Source organism: Chelonoidis abingdonii, chromosome 4 (genome assembly GCF_003597395.2).
Source record: "Chelonoidis abingdonii isolate Lonesome George chromosome 4, CheloAbing_2.0, whole genome shotgun sequence".
NCBI classification, from domain to species: Eukaryota; Metazoa; Chordata; order Testudines; family Testudinidae; genus Chelonoidis; species Chelonoidis abingdonii.
The window spans coordinates 75,484,687-75,509,400 of NC_133772.1; the positions used below are offsets into that span (position 1 = coordinate 75,484,687).

A 24,714-nucleotide genomic window follows, 5' to 3' on the forward strand; every position below is an offset into this window, starting at 1 on the left:
AGGCATCCTTGTGAAAGTTAACATTGGGATTCATATGTCCTTGATGTATTTATATGCTGATTCATTCTCCATTTAAATGCTCCCAGCTCCTATCGAAGGACGTTGTTGCAGAAGGAGAGGCATAACTGAAGGCTTGTTCAGAGTTTAATTTTGCCTCCCATACCAATTAGAAAGTCTAGTCACCCTATTGGTTTATACCTTGGCTCTTGGATTGTTACAGTTGTTACAGTCATGTGTTTTCTTACAGAACTCTTCTTCCTGGGTGCTGTATAATATGGCCTCGTTTTATTGGCGAATAAAGAATGAGCCATATCAGGTAGTTGAGTGTGCCATGCGGGCTCTCCACTTCTCCTCAAGGTGAGAGCAGCTGATACAGGTTCCTTTTCCAGTCTGCTTTCTGTTTAGGATAAACAATGCGCGGTTTTTTAGTTACTGAAAATTGTATCCTAAGAAATAGGTGATAGTCTACTGAATAGAGACTACCAGAATTTCACTATTATGCAGCTGTATTTTTAAATAGTTCTCAAGAGTGTGAAATAGTCAGGAGGTAAAGACTGAGAATTTTATTCAATTTACATTAGAATTGTGCAGTCTTTCACTTCAGTAATCCACAAACCTGACAATACCAAAAGAATGACAGTCTTGCTGCTTTTTAGTAGAAATTTATTGGCCAAATTCTGTAGAGAAGGTACGAAATCTTCTACAGAACAGTTGGAACAATGAGATTTGAACATAACCAACACTAAACTATTTGTGTCGAGGCACATCGTGTAATGGAGTCTTGTCAGATTGGGAACACAAGAACAACAGTGGCTGTTGCAATTTTAGGGCTCCAGTAGTATCCCTGGAGATTCTCTAGTCTGTTGGGAAGGGTTATTCTCTGGCTACTAAATCTGTGAATGTCACCCTAGATGAATGCGTAGCATTCTGCTATATCAGGAAAGTGCCACCAACAATATTAATATCCATTTAAAGCCACTCTTCAAACATCGATTTGCAAAACCCAGTGGTTTGCCAGGGAAACACCACTTAGAAAAAGTTAACCTGGAACAGCAGTACAAGAGAGAGTAGACACTACCTATAAGGTGCATTAATTAAAACTGAAAACTAATGACTCAGAAGTTTCAATGTATGGTGTTTGTAATTAAGCTCAGTGCTCTTATCACTTCTTATCCTACATGGTTGGCACTGAAGAAACCTCTGCTGTGTCATTGGGGAGGCTGTGTAGCTGAATAGAGGTGGCTTTCTTTAGAGGTTATAAACCCACTTTTGTTTTCATTCTCAAAACCGCAACTTGAGGTTGGCTGTAGGTGGCTGAAGCATGGCTTTGAACTACTATCTTAGTATATTCTGGTAAACAATACATTCTAGTTTTCTAAAACTTGCAAGGTGGCACTTCAGCAAATTCTTTAAATACCTTAATGAGGTAAATCCTGCTTGCTCACTCTGACTTATGATGTGACATTTAGAATGATAAAGGAGCAGGAGGATTGTCTAATAGTTAAGACATTGGTCTGGGATGTAAAAGATCTAGGTTCAGTTTCTGGCTCTGCATCGTGACCTTGATGCAAGTCATTTAATGCTTTTCTTGTCAGTTACTCATCAGCACAATATGGATAATACCTCACAGGGATGTTATAATGATAAATCCATAAATATGTACAGATACTATTGTGAAGAAATTCAGTAATGTACCTAGTTTTATTTTTAAATGTGTGTTGCTCTATGATTCTGGTTTATGATTCTGGGCTGCTAAATGAAGCTTGAGTAGTTTTAGTCTATACACCCTGTATGAGAAATAAAGGTTGCATGTACATTTTATTTTAAAGTACAGAAATGGAGTATAAAAAAGAAAAACAGTACAACATTTTCATAAACATAATGTCATCCATCCAAATGACACCTTGGCTGGAACAATCCAATATTAAAAGTTGGTTTCCTTGTCTGTGAAAAAACTACTCATTACTCAGTCAATCTAGAAGCCTGTTTGGGTGAACTTACCTTGAGAATATATTTTGGCTAGATCAGTGGTTCTCAAACAGGGGCACACGTACTATGGCGGTATGCAGAGGTCTTCCAGGGAGTACATCAACTCATCTAGATATTTGCCTACTTTTATAATAGGCTACATAAAATGCACCAGGGAAGTCATTATAAACTAAAGTTTCACACAGATAATACTTCTCCATATACTATACACTGAAATGTAAGTACAATATTTATATTCCAATAGATTTATTTTATAATTATATGGTAAAAATGAGGAAGCAATTTTTCAGTAATAGTGTGATGTAACACTTTTTTTTTTTTTTGTATTTTTATTTCTGATTTTGTAAGCAAGTAGTTTTTAAGTGAAGTGAAGACATCAGACTCCTGAAAGGAGTATGGTAGCCTGTAAAGGTGGAGAGCCGCTGGGCTAGATCATGTGATTAAGGCATGAAGTCAGAATTGCATACTTGCAACATTTACTATCTGCTCTTAGTTTTGGAAAGTCCTTGTAATATGTGCCTGGAGAGCGCATGAGAAACATGCATAAAGAAACTCATTATCAGGCATCTTTTTTATCTCTATATTTTTTTTCCTTCTTTCTCTAGGCACAGTAAAGATATTGCACTGGTAAACTTGGCAAATGTTCTACACAGGGCTCATTTCTCAGCAGATGCAGCCATCGTGGTCCATGCAGCTCTGGATTACAGCGACTTCTTTACCAGCTATTACACTTTGGGAAATATATACGCAGTAAATAAGATTTTTATTTTCCAAGAACTGCAGAATACCAGATACTGTAATTTAATCTTTGTTCGTAGTTGCAGCACTTTTAAAATACGGCGCAGTAATTAAATGATCCTGCAATAAATTTCACACACTGTTCAAGCTTGATATTTAAATTGGTTGGATTCAGACCTCTTTGCAGAGAAATTAGTCTCTTTCAACTAACAAAGAAAAGTTTGTCTGCTGCTGAAAACATCTTTTAGAGCAAGACCAGTCTTCTAGCTGATTTACCCAACAACATGGTTCTAGTTTCAGAGGAGATTGGCTGCTGATTAAAACAGAAAATATAAATTGACGTTAAAAAAAACTCATCTTATTGATCACTGGAAGCGTTTCATTAAATATTGCTGAACAGTGGCTAACTTCCTCTCTCTTTCAATCATTCTTCAGATGCTTGGGGAGTACAACCACTCAGTCCTGTGTTATGATCATGCTTTACAGGCCAAACCAGGGTTTGAACAAGCTGTAAAAAGGAAGCACGCTGTCCTATGTCAGCAAAAACTTGAGCAGAAACTGGAAGCTCAGCATAGGTAACTGAGACATGCGTCCTCTGAAAAGCCTAACAAAAATTCATATGCAAGTGGTCTCATTCTCAAAGTTCAGTTCCTGTGATTATTGCTCACCATTGTGGTAAAACGGTGATATGTTTTAACTTACTACAGTTTACAACTATTGCATAATCATAAATAATACAAATATTGTAAGCAACCAAAAGTTTCATATGAATGTGAAACGACAACGATGGCTAATGTTTAAAACAATTCAACATAAACTTTCCTGGTGTCAAATTTTAAGATCACTTCAGCGAACGTTAAATGAGTTGAAGGAGTATCAAAAACAGCATGACCATTACCTGAGGCAACAGGAGATCTTAGAGAAGCACAAGCTGATCCAAGAGGAGCAAATCCTGAGGAACATCATCCATGAGACGCAGATGGCAAAAGAGGCACAACTAGGTACAGCTTTTGTAATGAGCACTGAGTGTAACAAGTAAGAGTGAGTCACTTTCAGTCACAGCTTAATGTAGTGAAACAGTTCACTCGCATATTTGGTTATGGTGCTCTTCAGTGGCCATTTCATTTTGATTTTGAAAAAGTTGTGTGTGAAATGTTCTCAGATCAGTCCATGGGTCCTTGTCTGGCAAAGGCAAAAATGGATAAAACAGCATGCTTAGTTTCAGGAAGAGGGAGCATGTTCTGTTGTTCTTGGGTGGCCCTCAGCTAGTACAGCTCATGTTGATTGGCTTAATGAGGAACTGTAGTTCATCATAGCTGGAAATGGTGAACATTTTGAGGCCTTTGAATAATGGAGGCTGGGTAATTGTGCAGGAAAACATCTGACAAAAAATCATCCCCCCTACTTAATACTGAACTATATTTAAATTTTGTAGACAAGTTATTCTAAGAACTTATCTACATAGCAGGTTAGTGCTGGGTGCGAATCTGAAGTGCACTAGCTTGCCATGCGCTAACTCGCCATGTGGACTTCTCTACAGTGCACTAAAAGTTCTGCAGTGCATTTTGATGTCCTCCGATTTCAACTACAGAACCTTTAGTGCACTTGTTGTAGGCGTTCGTAGCAAGCAATGTACTGTGTGTCCATACCTGGCACTAACTTGCTGGGTAGACAAGCCTTAAGCTATAGGTTCTAGACTTGAGTGAATTCTGAGTAAATCCAGGACACGCAGTGCACTACAAGAACAAACAGTTGGAATGTAATGTTCTTTCTTCTGTGACATTTGTAGTTAAAGGATTAAATCTATCTTACATCTCCAGTATCTGAGCAACCTTTCAGTTTTCTCAGCAGCCCTCTTGTGTCTGTCTATTTGGAAAAGACTCACTGCCAAAAAGGCTAAATGAAGTGCAAAAGGAGTACAGGAAAATGAGTAGGAAATGCAGAATTGGATATTTCAAATCCCAAGCTTCATGCAAACTGTATTGCAAGAAGTGTAGTTAAACGTCATGTAGTCCTTTACACAAATATTAGTTTAGCTATCTTCTTTCAAAGATGGAGTTCTCCTTTAATACCAATCAACAAGATAGCTTGAAACTAGACTCTGATAATGTTTTTGGTCAGCTGAGAAACCCTCTGCTCTTTTACAGCAATTAACTTTTGTTAATGTTTATGCTCCATAGGGAACCATCAGATATGTCGGCTTGGCAACCAGCAGCACAGCTTGCACTGCCAGTGGGACCAGCCTGTTCGCTATCACCGTGGGGACATTTTTGAAAATGTGGAATATGTTCAGGTTTGTCTACTATGAATTGGTTCCACTACTAGCCACTCAAGCAACACAGGTCCTTGGGACTGACATAAAATGTCCATAATTGCTACCCCAACAATACTTCTTTTTTAATAGATCAAAATATAACTGTAGGAACTGTATAGTCCTGCTAAGAGTAAAAGGCACATTTTGTTAGTTTAATTTTCCTGTAACCCTTTTGCTGCTAATGGGAGAAATGGAAATAACTCTGGATTTTGGCAGCCCAATGCCTATTGTTTAAAGATTTTTGTTTTGTTATGTACAGAGGGGGCAAAACGAGGGCTCTTCGCAACTATCTTTTTGGGAGGAAAATGTTCTAGAGTGTTTTGTGAAACCCCAACATTGCCCTGGGTTTTCCATCTCGATCTTGTTTCCTCTGTATAGAATGCCCTTTTTCTACTAGGTACAGGCGTCAGATGATTTGAGGAGGAGTCTTACATGAATGTGCTAAATGTCATGTAGCTAGGAGTATGCCTCTAGAGATGTGAAGCATCCATTTCCAAATCTAGTTTCCTTGAAGGACACAGCAAACGTACACTAGAGAGACAAATGCCTTTAAGGAATCAGTTTTCCCTTTGGATCCACATACAGTACTTCCCATAGAATAAGGTACCCCACTATGACAGCTGAAAAAGTGTGTCTGTGTCGGGGGTCGGCAACCTTTCTGAAGTGCTGTGCTGAGTCTTCATTTATTCACTCTAATTTAAGGTTTTGCGTGCCAGTAATACATGTCAACGTTTTTAGAAGGTCTTTTTCTATACGTCTGTAATATATAACTAAACCATTGTTGTATGTAAAGTAAATAAGGTTTTTAAAATGTTTAAGAAGCTTCATTTAAAATTAAATTAAAATGCAGAGCCACCAGAACCCGGGCAGTGTGAGTGCCATTGAAAATCAGCTCATGTGCCGCCTTTGGCACACATGCCATAGGTTGCCTACCCTTGGTCTATATAAATAATTGTTGTTTTTTACTTTATATACACTTTTAAAAATTGTTTAAGATGGATAGCGATACTTCCCTCTTTCTAGACATTTTCAGTCGGTTCATCTTGATGATTATCCTTCTAAAAACTTTTTGTAACATAATCAAATTTAAAGAAGAGGGAATCGGCATTATATACTTCCTAATATTTTATGTTGCTAAGAGTGTGAGTGGTAATGTGAGTTCTGCCCCATCTAACAATGACTCTCAGTACTAATAGAGGTGCTGCTGCTGTTCTAATAGCTTAAAATATCAGCTTTTATACTTTGAGTTTGACAGTGCCAGAAGAAAGGTTGAAACAATCTGCAAAAGTAGATATCATATTTGTAAAAAATTTTGCAAAGCCTGGTATTAATAGAAAGGGTTTCACAATATTTCTTTTAAAAAACAATAAAATAGTATTTTGGTTTGAGCTGCATTTTCTCTTTACATATTTGAAACCCTAGTATTGTGCTAGTGCAAGAGGACCAGAAATGACTCATAAATTGACCAGTCTAGTTTTGCTGCCAAAGCTGAGGGAATTGCAAGAAGTAAACAACCTGCATAAGTGATGAAAAGCAAATCAAACTTACAAAATTCAGTGTTAGTAGTTCACTACCTTGAAAGGAAATACTGTCTAAAAATAGTGATAATGTCCCTGTCATTTTCTTCTTTGACAGTTTGGAGAAGACTCATCAAGATCCAGTATGACATCTGTGAATTTGGATCTCCATGCAAACCACAGCGATCTCAGCCACTCTTTGCAGTCTTCTCCTGTTGCCCGTTCTATTGTTTCACTGTGGGGCCTGGAGTCAGATGCCTACAGGGTGAGCAAAGCATATGAGCTTGCTCTTTTATACAGGGCTATCATGAAAGATTGTGTTCTCCTTTAGTAAAAATTTGTTCTAAAGTAGCAGTGTCCAACCACTCATATGTAGCAGGACTTAGGTGCCTGGTACTCCTGATTTCTTCTTCATTGTCTCAGGTAAGCTGCTCTGCTAAGCATTAGTGGACTACTAGTTCTGCCTGTCTCCCCGTCATTTGTGTGAACTCTACCACACAATGTGAATTTGGGTTGCTCTCATGACTGCAAAATTGGAATTTAGAGCCCAAACCTCAGTTCATGGTAGAGCAGCACAATTCACTAAAAATAGAAAGCACTGTGCTGGTGCAACCGAAATCTTGGCTTGATAAATTGGGACAATTTCCAGAAAAGGCAGGAAACCATTATCTTAAGGAAAGAGTTTGTTTTGTTTTTTTCTTTTTTGTCATCTTACTGAATTCCTGAGGCATTCTTATCAGCTAGTTAATGTGAAGGTTAAGATTGATGAATTATTTTTCAACAGTCTTAAGAAAAAAATTTTTTCTTTGCAATTAGGATAAACAGCATATTCTTTGGCCTAAAAGATCAGACTGTGTAAAATCCTTTCCAACAATCCCAAACCCAGAGGAACTGCCAACCTATTTTCTGCCTCCAGAAAACAGAGAATTCAGGCAAGTGTTGATTAATCATAAAGGGAATTTCCCATTATATTGTTTAATCTGGTTATAGTGATGTGGCCACATTATGAGAATCTGGGGTCACTGACCAATTAGTGTATTATTATTTTAAAGTGGCTGGGTCTCCCTCTGGTTTGAGAATATGGTGTGTCAGTCTGTCTGATAATAACAGCCAGCATTTGTGTTCTTCTGGAGGCTCTCCCTCTTTCCACTCCACAAGAGGAGTCACAGCCATCTAATGCTCTGTCCACATTACAGCTATAACCAAATCAGGAAACCAGTTCCAAAATTACTATCCCCTTACCTGGATTTAAGATTGTTAAAATGTAATATGGACAGGACCAACCATGTGCCACTCAGCTATTTGTGTGTTTACATACCACCATTTGAAACATGAACTCATGTCTTCTCGGTTCTTTTCACTGCCAGAGTCCATTCGATCCTGAGTAGCCCCGGAGAGGCCCATGTGCATGGAGAGGCCCAGCTGCCAGATTGTTCATCTGTTACTAATGTCCATAACAATGAAACTTTGTACACGTTGGTCAAAGAACTAGATGGTCATCTGGAGCTGAAATTTAAAATGCCAGATGATCATGCAAGACAAGTAAGAGGCACTGTTTTCATAGGTAACCTTTTCATACTAAGTGTCTGCCTTTTATGGCCTTAGAGCTAAGGTCTTCAAGATTTGACAGATTCTGGCAACAAAAAGATGGGCCTGATTCTGCAAGGTACTCGGTACTTCCATAGGCTTCCCCTTGCTGGGAAGTGTAAGTTCTTAATCTCTGACATGAGGTCCTATGACATGGCCTCTTTAAACACCTATCAAAAGTGTATGAGACAAAAAACAATAGAAGAAAACAGTACTATCTAGATCAACTAAAACCTCTGAAGACCACATGAAAACTGTTCATTGGCTTTATCACCTCCTTGTTGGCACAGGAGAGACACCTGCTTATAGCTGCAGAGAATCCTGTGGCACCTTATAGACTAACAGACGTTTTGGAGCGTGAGCTTTTGTGGGTGAATACCCACTTCGTCAGACGCTTATAGCTGTCTTTCCTTACTGCTTACTGCTTATAGCTGTCTTTCCTTACTGCTTACTGTCCCTTGGTTGCTTTAATGGGTCTTTAGTCTCTCACCTCCTCCAGACTACCATCAGTGCATCTGTGGGGGTCCCTTTTCAGCTACAGTGCAAAGAAGGGGCTTAGGAAATTTTAGGGTCAGGAGACTTGAGCAACCCAGATAGCTATATCCTGTAAAAACTGTTTGAGAGATCACTTAAATCTTCCATCCTATTTTTTGTTAAATGCTTTTTCATGTTGTTCAGATCTTGCATTCGCGTATCAACAATCAATCTATTACAGAGGAGCAAATAGGGGCATTCATCTATCATGCTATAAAGAAGGTAAGTCAAGAATTGTAGTCTGAAGTAAATTTTGAGAATTCTTGTTTATCTGTGAGTGTGATAACTAGATTCACGTTCAGTGGCACACTATTTACAATTTGCCTTCCCTGGGGAGTATAGCAGAGCTGAAATTTGTAACTTCTTTCAATCTAGGTTCCACAAAGAACCACAAATGTTCAGAGAAGCATCCCTTTTACTCAGCTTACTCAGTGGACCCTATTATAGCTTCCTTCCTACGTAAGAACATTGGTGGAGTGAGTGAATTTCATTCCTGTGAAAATTTACAAGATATCGTGCGAGGGAATACAATGCCATTTCCTGAATCGAACAAATAATACCTCTGGAACTAACATGATGTTGGCCAACCAATAGACCTTGTATTGCTTTGTCTGCTTGTCTTGTTTAAATCAGTAGCTCTTCAGGGCAGATACGATCGTAAGTGTTTGCACAGCACTTAGCACAATGGGACTCTGATCATGAGTAGGGCCTTTGAGTGCTACCACAATACAAATAGTAGTAAATGTCAGGATGGTGGAAGACTTGGAGAAATCATATTAGATCTAGATGTCAAATTAACTCTGTTGACATGCTGCTTTTCTGTGTGTACATCACATTGTCAAAGCCTAAATACAATACGTGGAGTATTTGTGCATCTTTTCATTGCCCATAAGAAGGAGAACGCATCTGAGTAGGATTCATATTCTTGTGCACAAAACAACCCTTTGCAGGCCTAATGTCTTACCTTCTGAGTTTTCTTAAGTGGCCATCTGAATGCATAGGGTTTTTTCTTGGTAATACTCAGTTGTTTCATAGCTTTAGTGCTGAAAAAGCTTCTCCAATAAACAACTTCTTAACCTGTTAGAGGACGTCATAAGTATGTTCTTGTCATGCTTGTGTGCACAAATTGCAGAGGGCAGGAGGCATTTTCAGAGCAGAAGTTCAACAGTAAGCATCATAGTCTTCCTAGGGAAAGACAAAATGTGTCTTCAAACAGGTTTGAATGTTTAAATTAATGACAGCATAATGTTGAAAAAATAGGATGAAAGCCTTGGCAGTACCCTTATAAGCAGTGCCATTGCTAACTCATTTATTAATTAGTACTGTAGCACCTAGAAGTCTTAGTTATGAACCAGGACCCCATTTGTTTTGGGTGCTATAGAAACAGAACAAAAAGACAATCAATTCCCCCAAAGAGCTTACAAATGAAGTATATAATACTTTGATGCATACAGACAGGCCAGTGTGGGGATTACATGGAAACAGTGAGACAATATTGGTCAGAATGACAGGCAGCTTGTTGCTTGTTCCTGACAATGTGAAGGGAGGGTAAAGGAATTGTGCACAGAACCCTGCAACTGTTTCATTGAAAATGATTTTATTTTAATTAGGGTGTCTTTTGCAGTTAGTAAAATCAGGTAAGAAAGCAGTAGTAAATCTGAAAATAGCTGCTTCTCCTACAAAGTGCTGGGAGGAAGAACCAGAATTTACAACTAGAAATACAAAAAATCAGTCTCCCCCCCTCCCTCCCAAGAAAAACAAAACAAAAACCTGAAATACAAAAGTCTTTCTAGACAAAAAGGTTCTAGACAACAATAGCTATTACTACAGTTATGTCTAGGACTAAAAACAATTACTCTAAGCCCTGCATATAGACCATTGCATTTAGCACTGTATTTATTTTTTTCTGTTTCAGTATAGGGCCTAAGAATGCACCCCTGACAGATCTGCATGCATGTCTGACATTATTCAGTGACTGGTCTCATCAATAAGATTTACTCACACAAGTGACATTACACATGTGTAAATTGTTGCAGGATTGAAGCATTAGATTTATCCTCCAATTACATATTAACCAAGAAATATTGGAAAGGGGATTTGACAGCATATTAAAATATCCATTATATCCTGTAATGCAAATAAAACTTTTTAGTATAAGGCTGTTGATTCAAAAATACTGAAGAAATACCATTATCTACAAAATTTACTTCTCTCTGAAAACTTTTAGCCACTATGATTATAAGAAACACGTAAGATTTCTACAACTGAAAGAGAGAGAGTACTTGTTTTACATATTTTGTTGTGCTTTTGACACAACTCTACATAGTTTCATTGTTCCTTCTCTAAAGAATGAATTAGTCTGTTTATGTAACTGTAGGTCAAGGGCCAGCTAAGAATAATTACAAATCTGATTGTCTGTTTTATCCCTCTGCCTGACCATGTTTACTACTTTTAAGTTTTGAGCATTTGGGATCAGGGACTATCTTGCTATATGTTTAGACAGTTGCCAAGCACACTGTGAATGGATAAATAATTATTTAAAATAGGAAAACGTGATTCTAAAACCTCAAATTGGCTTTTTGAAACTGACTACTTCTCAAATTGATGGTTGCCACATGTGGCAATGTGGGTCCTACACTCTGGAATGGTAAAGGGCTAAGAATCATTGATTCCTGTGGCCAGGCAGCATTAAAGGACTTTGTGGAAATCGTTTGGGGCAATCACATGAATCAAGGTTGCTAGCTGAATGCTCTTGCTGAGCAACAGGTGCTACTAAATTAACATTAGTTCATCTATCCTGCACCTGTGAGGTTCAAATGGTAAGCTAACTACCTTCAGGCAAGGGAGAGGGTAGAATAAATTGTATCCAGTTCATAAAGCAATACACTGAATTGTTTATGTTGGAGAGAGTTTATGGTAAGCGATTGTATACTCCTGAAATGTTATGACTTTTATTTTTTTCAGCCAAGGGATCCTTTATGGCTTATGCTTAATGAGGCTGGACTCTACTGGCGTGCGGTTGGAAATAGCACCTTTGCTGTCACATGCTTGCGAAAAGCATTGAACTTAGCCCCACATGGGTATCAGGATATCCCTTTAGTCAATCTAGCTAACCTTTTGATTCATTATGGTCTTCATCTGGATGCCAGCAGGCTCTTGCTAAAAGCTGTAGCCATCAATAATTCTGAGGTAAGAGTTGCTTTTGTATTAATTTAGTAATAAACAACAAAACTCTTCCTGGAAGATTGCTTCATTAATTACCAATCCCAAGTTTTATTCTCCTCATATATGTAATTCTTCAGGCATCTCATTTGGAACATGTTCATTTAAGTTGCTGCTTCATGTTTGATAAGATCAGGAAATTAAAGTGCCAGATAACACTGGATGCTGAGAGTATAAATGTTTGGAAGAATAAATAGCTTTAAATATGGGCAACACACATTAGGTTGCTTCTGGACAACAGAATTCCAACCAGCTGGCTGGTTTTTAGATCAGGTTTGATAGGAGGTAAGCTATTCTTGGAAAGTTGCTTCTACCCAGCAGTTTCACTAAAACTGGTTGTACATGAGATTAAGTATGGTCTTGTGGCTAAAGCACAGGACTGGGAGTCAGGAGAGCAAAGTACTGTCCTAGCCCTGCCACTGACTCATCATGTAATATTACACAAGTAATTTACCTACTGTGGCTCAATTTCCCCATCTGTAAAATGGGGCTAATACGTCTTTTCTATTTCATAGTGCTGTTGTGAGGATTAACTAATTCATATTTGTAAATGCTTTGAAGTTTTCTGATGGAAAATGCAAGAGAAATGAAAAGTATATGACAGTACCCTCTTCTTTTGGAAACTGATTGTTGTGCAATTAGATTTGGAAATCTACATGTACGTCTACATAAACACTTACTGCACAACAAGCTGGGGTGTAAACCTGCAGCGCTACTGCATGGACTCAGGTACTCTGTGCCAGGAGTTCCTTACTGCGCATTCAAACAGTAAATCAATGCACACTAGAAAGCTTTTAGTGAACAGCAGGGTCCATGCAGACAGGGTGTGGCACTGCACCCCAGCTTGCCATAGCCACGCCCTCAATATTAGTCATCACTTAAATGTGCAGAAGAGTTAATTTGGAATCTGCTGCCTCACACATAATGGGTGGGTAGATATAAAGATAAATAACATGCCTTTCAGAAATGTGGGAAGACAGTGCACAACTGGATTACTGAAACACTAGCCAGTACTGTGGAACTTTTTTTTTTTTCTTGGAGTGTTAGAAGTACTTGGGAAATAATGTCTTCTCTTCATTTCAAGGTTAACAATGAGCTCTTCTTTAAAAGAATTCAAAATAAGTTCCAATTGTCAGAACAAGACTGTTGCCTTATCAGAGAAAATGCTGCTGATCAAAAGCTGTTCCAAAAGTAGTAGTGTGCAAGAATAGTCTCTTGGCTATGTAGATATCCCTTCATAACACACACTCATTTCTGCTGCCTGGATGATTCCTTTGTTTTCTTGATTAATCTCATGCATTTTACATTCCATTCTTTTCATGCTGCTTGTGATATCTTGTAGGAATAGACTATAGCAAAAGTTGTTGCATCTTTGCAAATATTTTGAGTAACTTTATTTCTCATTAACTGTAAATATGCCTGGTATAAAGTTATAGTATATTTCTACACTTTGTAGCCTGCAAATGATTTGAAGAAAACTTTCTTAGAGAGAACATTGATATTCAGTTCTCTTTAAATATAATTAGACCATATTTGCGACTTTCCCTCTTGTAATAAGAGATGTATATAACCACTGGACTGGCCAGAAAAAGTTCTGTAAGTCTTAAACAAAAACAAAAGGGAAAACAACCCTAAGTGAAATGAGTTTGTCTCACTCCAGTTCCCAGGAGATAAGAGTCCAAATCACAACTCCTCCTTCCCCCATCATATTTGGGGCCTAGAGCTGAGGCACTTCAGCAGTAATATGGGAAGCTGATGGTTGTACAGTTAGATTTGGTTGCTTCTCCCTATGCTGTCCCTCTTATTTGGACAAAGGACTTGAGTCTCCAAGGTTGTCAGCCCCTCCAGCACTAAATTCACTTTAAAATAAGTGGGGAGGGAAAAATAGAATCAGCTGTGTAGCACTGGGGTATTTTTAAGACAAGAGCTAGCAGCAATTTTGCAACAGTTTGAAAAGGAATCTAACCAGTTTAGATTACAGATAAGTATATGAAAAAGGAGGATCATAAGAAAGCAAGGGTTGAATGGTGAAATGTTTGAATTAAGAAATTGGAGGGAGTGAGGGTATGACAATACCCATGGTATTTAGAAACAGGTTGCACTAGCAGGAGTTTCTTCCAAAGGTTCTTCCATTACTTTTGGCAAAACTCTACAGCAAGACTGAAGAGTATTGCAATCAAACTTGAGTGTGTCATGCTATAGTGATGTCAGTTAACTTACCTGATGTTAACAATGCTAATCAGACTGTGGATAGATTAGAGTTAGCATTTAAAGGGGATTCTCTGGTGTGTAAGGGAAAGATAATGTGAACAAGAAGGTATGATTAACAATAAGGCAGGATGATTTGGAGCTTGTATGAATGAATGAGGTGCAGTGAATTACCAAAGGCACCCAAGAAGTAGTACCACCAAATGAAGATAGCAAACATGTGATGGGAGGTCATAAGAAGAAGAATCAATTAAACTGGCTGACTACGGTTGGCTGGAGCATCAGACTGAACTCACATTTGAATTAACTCTATGGACATGAGTTAATATCTTGTGACTTAATTGCATCATCAGATGGTTAAAAGCACACACTCTTCTGAAGCATGTTTCTAATACTACAAGCAAAATTTTTGAAAGCGATGACTAGTCTTAAAAGTTCCATGACAAAAGTGTCATTTAGTGGAGGTAATTGTCTGCTCTGTTGCATCAGCATGGTCATTATTCTGGTCACAGGGTTAAATGCAGCACTTAATTTCTCTACATAAATCGTAAAGATGCTTTTGAAAACAAAGTGTAATGCTTCATTGTGTGCCAGGACTTAAATCACTGGGTGATATCTAAAAATGCATGTCAAAGTTAATTTTGAAGAATTATTACAATGTCTTTTGTCTCGGCTGTAGCTCTTGGCTACTCAAAGTTATGAGTAAGAGTGTTGGCTTACTACTGCAAAGAATTGAACAATGGGGATTTGTGTCTTTCGGCCAAGTTAGTGTGAAATTGGAGCTCTGAGTAATTTAATTATTTTCCGGAGAGCAATAAGCTTGGGTTAGCAAAAGACTAATCGGCACTTCCATCTCATATTAGATCTCATATTACGTGGTACCTTTTGCTTTAGACTTCTTAGCTCCTTACTAAAAACTCCCCTAAAACATTTAGCTTCACATTCTTTGCTGTCATATGTAGAATGTGCTACGTTTAAGATAGGCCGTAAGTAAGTGGTTTGTTACACTTGTGGGTATATCACAGGTTTATGTATCATTTCAAAAACCTGACATCTTAAACACAGCCAGTATGTCCAACTAATTATTGGTTTTAAACTCAATAATTTAAGTTGATTATTCTGCATTCTAGGAATAAGCAGTCCCTCATCCCTAGGACTCTTCTAGCTGATTTGGGAGTGTGGAGGGCATGAGACTTGGTCTATTGCAATAGCTACCTTCAGTTTTGAACTCGGAACACATTTGTGGTGCTGATACAAAGTTGATTTTCTCTTTGCAGCCCCTGACTTTCTTGAGCCTAGGAAATGCCTATCTGGCTCTGAAGAATATCAGCAGAGCCTTGCAAGCCTTCAGGCATGCGCTGGATTTAACTACAAAGTGTCAGGAGTGTGAGAGCAGCCTGCAGTTGATCCGCTGTCTGCAATTTTTTCCTTTTGTGTACAACATCACCTCTTCTGTATGCAGTGGTAAGCAGCTGCTGAAAAATGGCCAAAAAGTGACAGAGTGCACTCTGACTGTAAGGCTATCTGCTGGAGCTCAAGACCACTATATTCTTTCCCAAGAATCTTTCCATTTCCCTCTGTTTACACTCCTCTCTGCCAGCAAGGACTAACCATTGAGGCACATCTCCTCTGGGAGAGAGGATAGTACTCCCTTCAGAGCTAATTCAGGGCTACTTATGTTACTAGAGGTGCTACTGTTCAGTACAGAGCACACACTGCCTTCACAGCAACCTAACCCCTCGTTTTCTAGGTAATGAGAGTTGAATCCATGTCATTGAACAGCTACAACTGGTGTGTTACTCTTAGCCCCCTTATATGCCCATTTAAGTTCTTCAGACAAGTATTGTGAAATCTTTCTTTTAAAACTCTAGGGAATATTGTCTATTATAGTTTATTTTTTAATTCAGTACTTCCAGACTTGAATAACAGATTTTAAATGGCATTTACTTTTTAGAAATGCCCCATAATGCACTCTTACTACACTAGATGATCATTTCTTTGTTTTATGCAGGACCTACAGTAAGTGTTTCTGGGTTTCTAGTTGTTTAAAAAAAAAAAAAAAAAAAAATCCAGTGAGATGGGGGATGAGGAAAGATGTTCTTTTAAAATTATGTCTGGAGATGTGATGCTTTGTTGCCATTAATGGCTACTCTAAGATCCAAAGTACAACCTTGTGGAGCCAAGTGAAATTGAGTGAACCTTCCTCTCACTGAAATATTTCAAATGTCTTTTTATGTGCTTGCTAATGGTGCATGTGCTGCTCCCAAGCTATCCTGAAGACCATTTCTGAATGTATTTGGCAGTCCCTTTTCTGTTAAACCATCACTAAGGGACACTTTTGGATGATTTTACTCAGTATTTAAATGAAAGCTTCATATGATGAGAAATGTGTTTGATTTTAATATTAATACCTTTCCCTAAGGGTTTTCTGAGTTCCTAAAAATGTATGGGAACAAATCTCTTCTCTGATTTAGCGTCTGGAATTGAACACTTTAAATATATACCAAGAAATAGGTTGGCCATTGATCGATGTGAATGCAGCACAACAGAGGTGATCTTCCAAGCCTATGCCACCAGAGTAATATTATTTCCTGATGCATTTACACATTTTCATTTCATTATTTGGTGCGCAAAACAAAAAACCTTTGTTTGGCCTTTATAAATATATTTTAGTAGGTGGTGTTGCTGCTCAAGTGTTAGGCTTCTCGTTTACCTCCATTCTAAAACCCTCTTTCCTGAAGCTGACTTGGAAGGGGCTCTTCATTCTGGGCTACCATCCCTATAATCCGTTAAAGAAATCATTTGCCAAATAGTGTATCAATTCAAAACGTTTTCCCTTGCAGTTTTCCCAGCAGGATGGAACTGTACTGCAGCCTTTTCTGTGGCTTATAAAAATCTTCCTCTGTCTTTTTAGAATGATTTTAGTGGGGTTGGGTGCTTACCTGAATCCCTAGAACCTTGTTGGATTGAAACCTGAACAAAAGCCAATTCTATTTTGAAATAGAAGCAGAAAGAAAAGACACCTTTTTAACTTATTCTATTTAATGTGACCCGAGAGTCTCATGAACAGTGGCTCTGTCTGAAACTACCTGTGCTTCTACAAGAGTTTTTCAGTCTCGCAGTTCCTTTTATGTGCACCTTCTTGATCTCATCATCACCACCACATTTGAAAGTGTACTTCAGCAAGTGTTAATTGCTGCTGTTAGCATGGTTTCCCTAACCAGGGCTTTTATTTTCTGTTCATGTTATAACACAGGGTTGTAGACCATTTTAGAAGACTTATATGGTTCTTTGGGGGAGGAGGGACCTCTGCCCACACTGCTTATGAAAAGTATGCAAGCAGTATGGCTTTGCTAATGTGAGTATGTGTTAACAGAGCAGGAATGTAAAACTGGTGAGGTCCTTTAGGGAACCTGTAAGGCTTATAATCAGAGGGGAAGCTGAACATTTAACAGGTATATTAACTTCATTAATGCCAGAATTCAAGTTTCGAGGTGTCTTTCATACATTTATACTGTTCCCCCCGTTTTTTTGTTTTTGTTTGTTTTTGTGCCTCTTCATGTCATGCTGCTCCCATTAGAGATGGGAGAGACCATCTAGGTTATCTTATGCATCACTGGCCAATGCAGAACAATTAGAAGTATGAAATTGACATATGGTGTAAATGTCTTTATTTAAAAAACATTTCAATAAAACAAACTTACCAGTGTATTCAACCTTGATATTGTTGAGTTTTCTGGTTTAAAACATGGATTTAAACCAAAATCTAAAATCTTAAGAATGCAAAAATGGAGAAGCAGATTTGTTTGTCTTTTACAGGGGGATAAGAAAGACAGTTCCAGGATGCTGAGAATGGTTTGGGAATTTTTATTCATTGTACATTTAGGCTACATCTACAGTACAAGCTGGGGGTGTGATTTCCAGCTCATGTACACACATTCATGTTAGCTAGGGGAGAGCTAGCATGATTATAAATAGACTGTCGCCTCACAAGTACAGGCAGCATCCATGCTGAGTAGGTACACATGGGTTTGTACTCAGCATGTCTAAGCTGTGCTACTGCTGCCCATGGTTCCTTGGCTACGCTGTTTATAACTCATGCTAGCTCTCGCTGAGTATGTATGCATGCTGGAAATTGCACCCCTATACCATGATATAGTTGTAGCCTCATATGGATTGAAAAGAAAAATATATATAGGTTGTTGGAAAGGGAGGGCCAAGACTTCAAAAGTGTCTTAAGTGTACACATACTGAGAGTACACAGACAAATTTGAGTTTGCACACAGATACCTAACATGTGCACACATGTATTTTGGGTTGTCCCTGCCTGTCTCAGGCCTGCACACAAGTGTTTGCACAACTTTGAAGAAATCACCATTTTTAGTGGTAGGATTTTAATTTCAATTCTAGCTTTTCGATAAAACAAGTTTATTGTGAGGTTTAGTTAAGAACATAATTAGTGTGGGACAGGCATATATATCCCATGATTTAATTGCAGTTTAGTAGTATACCATCTTACGAAATACAGTAAGCCAGGGGTAGGCAACCTATTGCATGCGTGCTGAAGGCAGCAAGCGAGCTGATTTTCAGTGTCACTCACACTGCCCGGGTCCTGGCCACCGGTCCGGAGGTCTCTGCATTTTAATTTAATTTTAAATGAAACATCTTAAACTTTTCAAAAACCTTATTTACTTTACATGCAACAATAGTTTAGTTATATATTATAGACTTATAGAAATAGAGTTTCTAAAAATGTGAAAATGTATTACTGGCATGCGAAACCTTAAATTAGAGTGAATAAATGAAGACTCGGCACACCACTTCTGAAAGATTTCCGACCCCTGCAGTAAGCCATAAACTGTATAACCAAAAGAATGAACACTGCATTGCAAATATGTAAAACAATCCACAGTGTTCTCATCTGAAATCTGTTCCGTCTTAAGGTATTTCTAGAAACATATGAGAAGTACATAAGTAACTTACTAAGAAGTACGTGAGTAATTTACTATGAGATGCACTTGCTACTGCTGGCTTCATAGTAAATTGAAACACCTTCTCAGTGATAAGATGCATACTGCGTAAGTATATGCTGCTTACTGAATCATACGTTTTAGAAATGGAAAAAGACCAGTCCTTCCACTGCCAATGCAGCACATTGTCAAGCATATGTTTGAATAATTTCAGCAATGGGGATTCTGTTTGCCTCGGGGCACTCTTCCAGAGCCTAAATGAATTATCGCTAAAAATAGTCTCCTGATGTTGTTTTCCCCTTTTTCAGCTTTGTCCTATTGTTTCTATATATACACCTGGTGTGTGTGTGTGTATACAGACACACCAATCCTTAATTTTGAAGCTCTTCATATGTGTTGCCAGATATAAGAGCACTCTTGCAGCATGTGGTATGCTTAAAACTCAGAACCTGTGAATTAAACTTTTGTATAATCCCTGGCCTTTGATAAGTATTTGTCTTGCATTCTTTAAAAGAACGCTACCAAGGTTGCCTGTGCTTCAGTTTACAGGTATGTGTGCATGTTGTATTATCCCTGTGCTCTGCCTGTCTGCTACGTAAGTGTGAATTGGGACAGATAGCAAGACACACAAGATATTGAATTCCTATTTGCTTTGATTCTGTGCCTGCTTACAAGAAAGGAGCAAATGGGCTCAGGGAGGAATTTGTGAAGCAGCATGATCTAATGGTGTGAGCATGGGATTAGGAACTACGCATTGCTGAACTGTAGTCATGGCTCTTGCATAGACTGTTTGTAAGGCTCGTATCTTTTTTCTGTTTTGTTTTTGTTTCCATCTGTAAGATGAGGGTAACTCATCCCTACCTCTTAGGAGTGTTGTAACACTGGATTAATGTTTATCTAGAACTTTTGAAGGTGTGCTATAGGAATGCTAAATTTGTATTGGGTGCTTATTACTGCTGGATTACCCACCCCACCTGAAAAAAACCACCATCTGAGCAGCAGGCTTTATTTTCTTGACATCTTTTCTTTCTAGTGTATGAAGCAGCTTAAATTTAACAGTCCCACTCTCTCATTTTTATGTTTAGTTTTCACCTTCCGGTCTAGGGCACTAACCAGTACTGTTGAGCTTGGGTTTTAAACATTGAAGGGGAATGAGTAAATCTACAAAACAGTTTTCATTATTTTTGTCAAAAATGGTTGACAAAAACCTAACCTTCCATGTCCCTATAAATACCTACAGTATGATATTAAACTCTTACTTTCAGGTTTCTAGACAGGCAATGTCACTGCAGGAAATGTTTGTCAACAGGTGAAAATTATGGACTCTTGTTGTTGATTAGAGTCTTTAGGCACTATCATTCTAGCATCTGTGTTCACTTTACATAATTTAGACAAACAGAAACACTTCCCCAGTTTCCTTGGAATGGGGGAGAATACCAACCAAGAGACTAACTGCCAAGGGTCCTACCTATGCTGGCCCTTAATGGAGAGTGATGTGGGAGCTCAAAAGATGTTTAATTACTGGAGGATCAGTTATTAGAAGACTGACAAGTCAGGTATTTCATATACATATTACACATAATTGGAAAGACAGGCAGCGCAACAGCTGCTTAAAGTAGTCTTAAAGGGTGTGCAAATAACAGGATCAAAGAAATTTGACATAAAGGAGTTAAAATGCAAACAGGAAATATTGGTCAACTCCATAGCATCCCAAAAGCTACTTTCAGGAATTAGCCATTCCTGTCAACTATATTCTGCTGGTACTGCCAGTGCAGTAAGCTGCAGGTGTTCTGTCTGATAATGAACAGAACTCTGTCATGGATGTTGTTGCACATTTTTTATCCCTGAATAGCCGGGAGAGGTTAAAAACCTGATTAACATAAGAAGCTTCCTCTTTAAAAATTCTTTAACCCTTTGGAAAGCAGTTGTCCTTACACTGCATAATGCCATAATCTGAACACTCAGATGTTGGGAAGTGCTGCTTGCCATAGCATAGAGTAATTTTGAACTCATCTGGAGATTAAAGTTGGATCATTTCTCAGGTGACTGCTGAAAAGAGGCAGCTTCTGTAGTATGGGAGCTTCCCGTGCCCTGTGCTCAAAAAAGCTGCTCTGTTGCATATAATGCTAAACCATAGGCAGGCAAAACCTCCTTTATTTTTAAACAAAATATTATTTTGCCTATATGAATAATTGCACCCCCTTTCTAATTGTTTGCATTTGCATGATCTCCTGGCCTCAAGTTGTGTTGTCGTTTTTAAAAAGCAAACCTTTTCAAAAGCAAGATTTAAACAACCCCCTAGTAGTATATAGATTGAATACATTTTCTCCATTTTGAAATCATAATTTGTTTTAATAATTTAGACATTCCAGTGTGTCTCCAGTCTCAGATTGTCTCTGACTTATACACCAGGGGGGTGTACTATTATTAAATATTCTAGTTCTTGTGCCTTTTTTATTGGTTTCAAAGTACAGGTGATATTTGCTCTAAGCTTTTCAGTATATTAGGTTCATACCATCCATGTACTATGAATGCAAATATTTTTGCATATGGATGCCTGTTTTTCTAGGTAATATGCATTTCATCACATTCTTTTTGATGTTATGATGTCTATATTTTGCAACATAAGTTATATATTTAACAGCAGTGGAAACTTTTATTTTTAAGATGCTTTGGTTTTGGTGCCCTCTTGTGGTCTGAATATCATACACCTTAGGAAATCAAAAGTTTGGATTCCTCCTTTTAAAATAAAGCATGGGGGGAAGTATCTGTTCCCTTTAAAAAAAAAAAAAAAAATTAAAAAATGCATTTTCCGTTGTTCGTTCTCTGCCTTTTCAAAGTTTACACATTTGGGGTGCTTAGACTATAAACCAAATGACACTAGCTTCCATGGAAAAACTATATGCTTGAGCCTCAACAGAACTTTTAGATAGGTACTGTTCAAGCAGCAGATGTCCATTTGGTTGGGGAGATAGGATAAAGAACTGAGGGATTAAATGATTTGCCTAAATTAACATCACAAGTTAGTACCAGACTCATGAGTAGAACCCAGGAGTCCCAATTCCCCAGCAGCAGGCTGCAACCACTAGACTGTACTCCTAGTTCTATAGAGTAATATTTCATCCATACAAACTCTAAGCAAAAAGACTTTCAAGCGCTATACCCTTCAAATAAAACTAATTATGAAACACTTTTGTATTATCACCTATGAAAATATTTCATATGAAATAAATTAATAAACATGTGGAAACACCTCTGTCCTTTGCGTACCTAGGATTGGACTCTCGGATAGTCTGTAGAGCATGGTTAGCCTTGCAGTTCCAAATGGAAAGCTGCCAAAGGTATCCTTTCCACAAAGTTTGCCTTGGATATAGACATCTGTGCTTATTGTATTGGCATCACATGAGGTTTCCCTTGCTCAAGCTGCTTTAACTTGCTTTTTCTTCAAGACATTCTAATCTGTCTAGAGGTGTCTGGTTTTGATATTTTTTTTTTAAGGCAAGCTCAGAATCTAATTTTGTTGAAGAGTTGTTTGCTCCAACTAGAAACACACAAAGTTTAAGGCCAGAATGGGCCATCATGATCATCTAGTCTGACCTCCAGCACATTGCAGGCCACAGACTCTCACCCTCGCAGTCCTGTAATAGAGCTATAACCTCTGACTGAGTTACTGAAGCCCTCAGATTATGATTTAAAGACTTCAAGTTACAGAAAACCCACCATTTACACTAGATTAAACCTGCAAGTGAAACACACATTGATGGGATTAGATTCTCAAGTGAGTATTTTCATTCAAATAAAGCTTATCCCATTTCTTAGTGACTCCCTCCCTTATCCGCTGAATAGAGGATGCTTGATCTCTCCTGAGTTTTCATTATCTAGAGGTCATTGTTAGTATGTCCCTTGAATTCTGCATGCAGTAGAGGGAGTGAGTTAGCCTGTTACATTCATTTCTTGCCCCCTACTGTCCTATTAAATTTAACATCAATCAGGTCTTGTCTGCCCTTGAAAGTTAGTGTGGATTAAGGTAGGGTGTGAATTTAAAGCACAGTAGCTGTTCCTTATCAACTCCATGTCTTTACATTCTAGTTCTGGAAAAAGAGTGCCTTCTTCCTTTTCATTTAACCCACTTTTTTGTTCTGGTATAAAAATGTTTCCATGTGGATTTGCTCTGGAACTTTGTGTAGACAAGCCCTCAGTTACTTCTATAGCAAAATAAACTCTCTGAAGCAAGAGTAGTTAGGGAGAGGGAATTACATTAGGATTTGTCTTTGGAAATTTTGTTTATAGCATAATTAAGAAACTCTAAATATCTACTGATGGCTACCCTTTGTGCTTCAAAGGCTTTGACAAGTATATACTTATTCTGTTGGCAAACAACTAAATACTGGCAATATTCTCCCCTTAGATTGAACTTTTTTCCTTACTGTTAATCATGGGATCTGAAAGTCAAGCTGGATTCTTTCTGCCCCAAGCATTGTCAGCAACGGAGACCCTGCAGTTGCATTTCAGTTAACAGATCTGTTGCTTTGCAGATAGAATCAGGTCACCTTCTCTAAACTGCATTGGCTCTGCAATGCCAACAAGAGTGGTTCAGAGTGGTTCAAACTTACTCTAGTCAGTAATGTGACCAGATGTGCCTGATTCCACACAGATCTGTTGAATAAGAGTAGTACTTATTCCAGTTGTTTTCTCTTTAGAGGTAGACCCAGCAGTGATGGATATCTAAAGTTTTGCAAATACAAGGGAACCCATTCTGGTAAGGCCTATAGAAGTCTTTTAATTGGTCTTCTGGTCTCTCACTGATCCTCCGGTTCCAAGCTATAGTTTCACCAGTCCCAAGGAGGGAGACAACAGTTCCTTCCTCCCTTGCAGCAGCTTTCAGTAATCATTCAAACCAAGAATTGAGCACTTAAAAACCAAAATTTGCTTTGGTTTAGTTACACATTCTAAGTAGCTAATCCATTGGATGTGTCTTCACTATGTATAACTAGGAGACAGTTTTTTGTCAAAGAACTACTCTGGCAAACAAGATTCCTGCCTTTGTTGCCTTAATGTAGACTTTCTGGTACTCGCAGGACAAATTTGTGCCAAGGATTGCTGCTTGAATGAAGTCCTTCCCAGCACACTTTCTTACCTGTCTAGTGGCTCTTTTGTGCAATAGTTGTAAGCCAAGGTACAGTAGTTTCCAAACTAGCTTGCTCCCATGGAAAATGAAAAGAGGTACTAAGATTCTTCGCAATAATTCCCTGTAACTGTTTCCCCTCCTCCCCTCATTTTTTTTTATTTCTTCCCTCTCCTTTTGTATACCACATTTAAAAATCCTCTCATGTAGTGGTGAGCACAACACTGAGTTCTTAGCAACCTGAGTCGTGCAGCAAGGTTCTGCAAGGAGGTTTAACAAAGTGGTTGTGGGTCATTTCCAAATTACTATGGTCTCTTTGGGAGCAGTTCATCTCTTTGCGTTTGATTCTTTTAGACCACATTAGACAATGCTGTTCAGAGTAAAGAAAAGGCTGGAAAAGATTGGATCCACCTCAGGGTGGTCCAGAGCAGATGTGAGTTGCCTAGAGTACAGTTGGAATAGGGATGCCTGCTTCTTTCTTACATTCGGGGCCCAAACATGTCCTCATTA

At 38.3% G+C, this 24,714-nt stretch overlaps 1 protein-coding gene across 3 annotated transcripts in view; it reads left to right on the forward strand.

Moving 5' to 3' along the window:
• TTC17 (tetratricopeptide repeat domain 17) overlaps positions 1 to 24,714 on the forward strand; it is an 83,862-nt gene that overhangs the window by 19,394 nt on the left and 39,754 nt on the right. For 2 of the 3 annotated variants that reach the window (XM_032790404.2, XM_032790406.2), the window contains exons 6-16: positions 248 to 357; positions 2,595 to 2,739; positions 3,163 to 3,302; positions 3,568 to 3,728; positions 4,908 to 5,020; positions 6,677 to 6,823; positions 7,375 to 7,490; positions 7,926 to 8,100; positions 8,824 to 8,901; positions 11,644 to 11,868; positions 15,387 to 15,573. In XM_032790404.2, coding sequence (XP_032646295.1) covers positions 248 to 357; positions 2,595 to 2,739; positions 3,163 to 3,302; positions 3,568 to 3,728; positions 4,908 to 5,020; positions 6,677 to 6,823; positions 7,375 to 7,490; positions 7,926 to 8,100; positions 8,824 to 8,901; positions 11,644 to 11,868; positions 15,387 to 15,573 — 1,597 coding nt within the window. The remainder of the gene's footprint in view (positions 1 to 247; positions 358 to 2,594; positions 2,740 to 3,162; positions 3,303 to 3,567; positions 3,729 to 4,907; positions 5,021 to 6,676; positions 6,824 to 7,374; positions 7,491 to 7,925; positions 8,101 to 8,823; positions 8,902 to 11,643; positions 11,869 to 15,386; positions 15,574 to 24,714) is intronic. The other variant, XM_032790405.2, reaches the window with a different exon arrangement.